The following is a 6,398-nucleotide window of genomic DNA, read 5'->3' on the forward strand; positions in this document are numbered from 1 at the left end:
GGAGAGGAACCTGATGAAGTTCAACAAGGGCAAGTGTCGAGTGCTGTGCCTGGGGAGGTCAAACCCCATGCACCAGTACAGGCTGGGGGCTGACCTGCTGGAAAGCAGCTCTGCTGAGAGGGACCTGGGAGTCCTGGTGGACGACAAGCTGACCATGAGCCAGCAATGTGCCCTTGTTGCCAAGAAGGTCAATGGTATCCTGGGCTGTATTAAGAGGAATGTGGCCAGCAGGTCAAAGGAGGTTATCCTCCCCCTCTACTCTGCCCTGGGGAGACCCCACCTGGAGTACTGTGTCCAGTTCTGGGCTCCCCAGTTCAAGAAAGATGAGGAACTGCTAGAAAGAGTCCAGAGGAGGGCAAGTAGGATGATAAAGGGACTGGAGCACCTCCCCTACGAGGAAAGGCTGAGAGAGTTGGGCTTGTTCAGCCTGAAGAAGAGAAGACTGAGAGGGGACCTTATCAACACATACAAATATCTTAAGGGCGGAACTCACGAGGATGGAAGCAGTCTGTTTGCAGTGGTGTCCTGCGACAGGACTAGGGGCAATGGGTGCAAACTGAAACATAAGAGGTTTCAGTTGAATATGAGGAAAAACTTCTTTACTTCGAGGGTGACAGAGCACTGGAACAGGCTGCCCAGGGAGGTTGTGGAGTCTCCTTCTCTGGAGATATTCAAGGCCCTCCTGGATGAAGTCCTGTGTAGAATGCTCTAGGAGAGCCTGCTTTAGCAGGGGGGTTGGACTAGATGATCTCCCGAGGTCCCTTCCAACCCTTGCGATTCTGTGATTCTGTGATATTTAGTTTCATGTTAGCACAGGACTATAAGATACAGATGTGGATTGTATGTGGACATTTATAAGCAGGTTAAGTGAAGCCCCACTTTGAATCCCAGATAATGAAGATGGTCTGTACAAAGATACAAGGTGGTTTTGCCAAGTGAGAGGGAGAATGAGCAGACAGAGAACTATGATATAACAAGTATCAAATAATGTGCCAAAAAGTAGTGGTTTAGAAAATATGTTGCATTTAGAGAATAATCCTAAAGACTAATTGTCCAACACAGTAAATGCCTGTTTCTGAGATGCTGTATCTTCTATCTTAATGGACTCAACACTTGTTAAGATTGCATAGCACCGTGCAGAAAACATGTAATAGTTCACACCGCTTGTTTGATTCACAGAATCACAGAATGGTTGAGGTTCGAAGCGACCTCCTGAGGTCACCTGGTCCAACCCTGCAGCTACAGAAGGGGCACCCAGAGCTGGTTGCCCAGGACCATGTCCAGATGGCTTTTGAGTATCTCCAAGGACGGAGACTCCACAAGGTCTCTGGGCAACCTTTGCCAGTGCTCAGTCACCCTCACAGTAAAAAAAGAAAGTGTTTCCTGATGTTCAGAGGGCACCACCTGTGTTTCAGTTTGTGCCTCTGGTCCTGTCCCTGGGCACCACTGAAAAGAGCCTGGCTCTGTCCTCTTTGCACGTTTCTTCTAGGCATTTATAAAATGTTGATGAGATCCCCATGGCCTTCTCTTCTTCAGGCTGAACAGTCCCAGCTCTCCCAGCCTTTCCTCCTAGGAGAGATGCTCCAATCGCTTCATCATCTTTGTGGCTTTTCACTGGATTTTCACCAGTCTGTCCATGTCTCTCTTGTACTGAGGAGCTCAGAACTGAACACAGTCCTCCAGGAGTGGCTTCACAGGTGTAAATCGAATGCAAAGTCATGGTTCAAAACCTTAGTTCTTCAGCTTGGGATTTTGTAGTTAATCTTACTAATTTATACACCTATATACTGCTTTTAATGCCGGTAGTGCTATATAGTATTTTCCCTCGGCTAGAGAGGCCTAGCCTAGACACTGTATCTCTAATTTGTCTCAGTTTTGTCTGGCGTGATAATACATCTTCAAAATTAAAACACCAAGTTTCAAAATGAAAATTAAGCTCTTAATTAGACTTGCATGCATACAACTGGAGGTGCAAATCAGCATTTTCATGTGCAAGTCAGGAATCTACATATCTAACAAGATAGTCTATTCTTGTTTGTAAATGCAGTTACTTGGTTTGTAAATGCAGTTACTTGATTTATACTTGGAAAGATAAATCACCTATTTATGTACATAATAAATATTTGTGTGTGCAGTTTAATGTACAGTTCATGATTAGACCAAGAGGTCTTTTAGTGATTTTAACAGAATTTTCTTTCTGTAGTTGTTATTACATTACAGTGATATTTAACAAAGCAGAATTCTTACCATTTGCAGAAAAATAAAACAATTCATTGATCCTAGAAGTAGATTTGAAATTAGTCATCTGGCTGCTGCCATCAATAGTAACATGGGACACATTAGCTTTAAAAGGTTGCTATTTAGTTATATGTGAACTATTGCAATGTGACGCATGGTGCTGAAAAGCACCTGAAAAGAAAAGGCAATGTGATCATGTGTCCTGGTTTTGGCTGGGATAGAGTTATATGGAATACGGGGGGAAATTTAAAAAGAAGCAAAGAAGAAACCCCTTGTTGCATTAGTAATCACATAATGTTTTTCTGAAAAATAAAATCCAAAGTTGCTCTTTTGATATGGATCAACACTTAATTTAATTAGTTTGCACTACATGCTAGATCCATGCCTAGGAAAAGGCTCCTTTGAGAAATGTAAGACAAAAATATAATAAGTGATAGTATCTTTAAGGGCAAGAGATACTGAGCATTCTACCTGTTCAACTGTAACCATGTGAATTAGTCCCACATTTGTCGCAGGCTAAATGTTAAATACATTTTTAAAGCATTTTACTGACTGAACACCAAAGGACTTAAAATAATTCTAATATCCAGCTGCAGTACAATATGTGCCAACTTGAAGATACACCACATGAAGCCTGGAAGCCCAACTGAAGAAAGATCCTCATGGACAACAATTTTATTTATTCATCTTGTTCTCACTTATTCTTTCTGTACATTTGGCCAAGCGCTGCAGCAGATCACAGACCCCACTGAGCTCCATGATAGTGCCACAGCAGATATTTTACTCCCAGGCAATGCAGTATTCAGTCTCATAGCAAGCACTTCAGGACAAAGCCTATGGTGATCTACGTGCATTTGCAGGCAATAGGACAAATAATAGTAAGTCATTAAGTGTTATCTAAGAGTATTTAAAATAAAGAAGACTTTCAAAACACAAAATCTAAGCAGATGCTAAGAGAGGGCCACCCACCCAAATTTTAACAAGAGGTTACTCAGCTCTTCTAAAAGAGCTGGAGCTATGTGACACTGGGGATGTAGCATTTGAAGTGGCAGTGAAGACAGCGTTAGCAGGCACACAGCTGCGACCCAGGACATTTCCTCATGCATTGATCTGATGTGCAAATGAGGACATCAAGAGGCAAGTATCTCTGCTGGGGGCGAGGCATGGAAATGCAAGCCTTCATTCATTTCCAACGTAAAATCAAATAGTCACACGTAGCTTAAGTCACACATATCTTAAGCTCATCTGTTTATCTTTGAACTGGAATGGACCAGCAGATAACACTTCTCATTTCCCACCCCTGCTTTAGGCCAAGTGTATTCACCTACCTCCGCTCTTGCACAAACAGAGCTGTTCTGAATCACTCCATAATTAAAACTATGTATTACTGTAGATAAAACTAGAAAATTCAGGGGTTTTTAAGTGATGGCAATTACTGATTTTGCTAGAAAGTATCTTTGAGCTGCATGGCCAATCCTTGGGGTGATCCCAGCAGTCTGCAGCCTCCAGCTACAGCCCTCCACAGGGAGCAAACCAGCACACAATATACGAATTACATGCACAAGGATGCCATCAGTGCCTGAGGCACAGGCTATAGCCAGGCTGCAGAGGAAAAACAAGGCAAATAAAAAAACACAAAACATATTTTGAAATGTAAACCCCAGGAGATTAAAGTTTATTCTCCAAAAATTTCTTATGCATCTTTCCTCTATTTTACCAGTCAATCTCTGTATCATATTGTTCCCAAGGTTAATTTTTAACAAAATGCAGGGTTGGCCCTAAAGTTTCTTAAAATTCTTTATAAATCAGACATACTTTGCAGCACAGCAAAATTTGTCTGGTAGAAGCTCTTCATTTTTCAACTTAATTTTTTTTTGAGTATTAATTGTATTTCTGGGACTAAAACTTAATAATTTTAGGCATTTATAGTGTCAGCATTTAAAAACATGGTAGATGTACATTTCTTTCACTCTCGGGTGGCAGTGACTGCTGGACAACAAGCTACGACTCCCAGTTACCTTGTAAAACTGGCTCATATAAACTTACTTCCTCCTGTATCATTATTCAGACCACCTGTCACATCTGCTCGTTAGTCAGGAATAGAATCTCAGGGAAAATACTTCCTTTTCATTTAATATTGTAGAAAGCTATTAAAAAATGGGGATCGACATTTGAGAGGCCTCTGGGCACCACTAGAATAGAAACGACAATGACAAATGGTGAAAACGTGTTAAAACTGGCTGTGTTGTGTGACTGGATGAAAGGCTGGATGTTTTAACTGAAAACAAATTTGTGATGGAATTGAGAAAGACTTTCTTCTGAACATCTCCCCACCCCAGACTCAGAAACATGACTCTCACCAGTAGCAGGGCCTTCTGGAGCTCGGGCAGCATGCGCTCCTTGCGGGGAGGTACTTGTTTTTCCAGCTGCTGGGATATGATGGAGATGTAATCCATTTTTGGCATTAACAGGTCTTCTTTCAGTGCAGGTTACTGAACGATCTTGACAGGCGCTTGTCTCAACACTATTTGCAGAACAAGTATTTTTTGCCCAAGGTTTGTACCTGGCCGTGCTGCAGCCAGGTGTAGGTATGGCAGTGGCCAAGCCCGAACGACAAGTACTGCTCTCACTGTTTTCTGTATCATTTCTATTTAAAACCTGATCCATTAACAGAACATGCCTCTCATTTAAATCATCCCTGCTGGTAGCGGTAGCTTGCAGACTTGAAGGCAGCAGTGGCTGACACCCAGGGCTGGCTGCGTTTTCACCGCTTCTGTTCCCTGGCAGAGGTGCGGATGGTGGGTGAGGTGCTACCAATTTCCCTGGAGCTTTTAGAATTTTGTTGGCTTCAGCGGCTGACTGCGGTCGGATTGTGGTGCCTGTTCTTTTCTTGGGCATGAAACTTGGCTGGGGTCTTACAGACCTCAGTCTTCTAGTTATTTTTGCCTTATATTTGAGTTGATTATCTTCATTAATTTCAGGATTATTACTACATACTGGGGGGTTACTTTCTTCATCTTTTGAGACCATCCAAGCTTTTTTAGCAGAAAAGGATCCAGTAGACATAAACATATTCAGAGATGTGCATTCTTTATTTGACTCTTCAGTATTAACATTTGGTTTTGATATATGAGAGTTTTCCTTACGATTTTTTAAGAACATAGGGTTTGAAGGTTGAGCAACAATACTTAAATTAGTCTTAGGAGCATTACTTGTAGTTTGAACACATTGCAGCTGCTCAGAAGATATTTCACTGGTGTTTTTTTCATAGCATTTTTCATTATTTTCTATTACTATCCTGTTAATTTGATCACACCATCTTAGCTTTCTATTGTATTTCTCATTTTCTGCACATTTCTTTTTTATTTTTGCCAGTTCTAAACTGTCTCTGATAGAAGACACAGGTCGAGTTCCAGAACTGATCCCGTGGTTCATAACCACAGCTTTGAAATGACTGGGTTCATATTTAGATTCCTTCTTTAAGATACTTGTGAGTAATCTTGCTCTTTTTCTTTCAAGAATATTGTATTTCAGGGTTTTGAGCTGTGCAGGAGTGCCAGAATTTAACTCCGTATCAGACACCAGTGACATAGTTTCTACTGTATTTCCCTTTTCCTCTTTGTTATTCTGTTGCTTAACTTTGGAGAGAACTGAGGCATCTGGCATGTCCTGAAATAAAGATGATCCTGGATTAATGTCACTGATACATTTAACATTTTCTTCGTTTGTTTCAGTCACTTTTCCTGAGATTTTTTTTAAAAACTCCATACTGAGGTTTTTGTCCTTTGGTAATGTATCAGCTGTGCTGGGAATTCCAGTGGAACATCCCTGATTAGGAAACAAGATTATAGATGTTGCAATAGGTTGACTGGAGTTTTGCACAGATATAGTTCTTTTTTGTGGGGTCATTTTAAAACTCTGATCTTGCATCAGATCCTGAACTCTTTCTCCTGGAATAGAGTCAGGGCTGGCCCAGGCTTTGCTAGGATTGAAAACAGGAGGAGCGGTTGCTAATGTGCTAGCTGTTCCAGAAGATGGTTTGCTTGTTTCTTCTTTCATATTTTGCAGAAAACTAAATGCATTATTTAGAGATTGCTTTCCAGAGATAGAGAACTCGGCAGGTTTTTTTTCAGATCTGTGAGAACCTGATGATTCCTCTT

General features: G+C 41.3%; 1 protein-coding gene across 1 annotated transcript in view; it reads right to left on the bottom strand.

Annotated features, from left to right (window-relative positions):
- Nucleotides 1-6,398, bottom strand: part of CEP126 (centrosomal protein 126) — a 45,537-nt gene that overhangs the window by 7,826 nt on the left and 31,313 nt on the right. The window contains 2 exon segments of the mRNA XM_035897164.1: nucleotides 2,248-2,409; nucleotides 4,599-6,398. The exon segment at nucleotides 4,599-6,398 is cut by the window's right edge and continues 54 nt beyond it. Coding sequence (XP_035753057.1) covers nucleotides 2,248-2,409; nucleotides 4,599-6,398 — 1,962 coding nt within the window.

Source organism: Egretta garzetta, unplaced genomic scaffold (genome assembly GCF_000687185.1).
Source record: "Egretta garzetta isolate BGI_Z169 unplaced genomic scaffold, ASM68718v1 scaffold547, whole genome shotgun sequence".
NCBI lineage: Eukaryota > Metazoa > Chordata > Aves > Pelecaniformes > Ardeidae > Egretta > Egretta garzetta.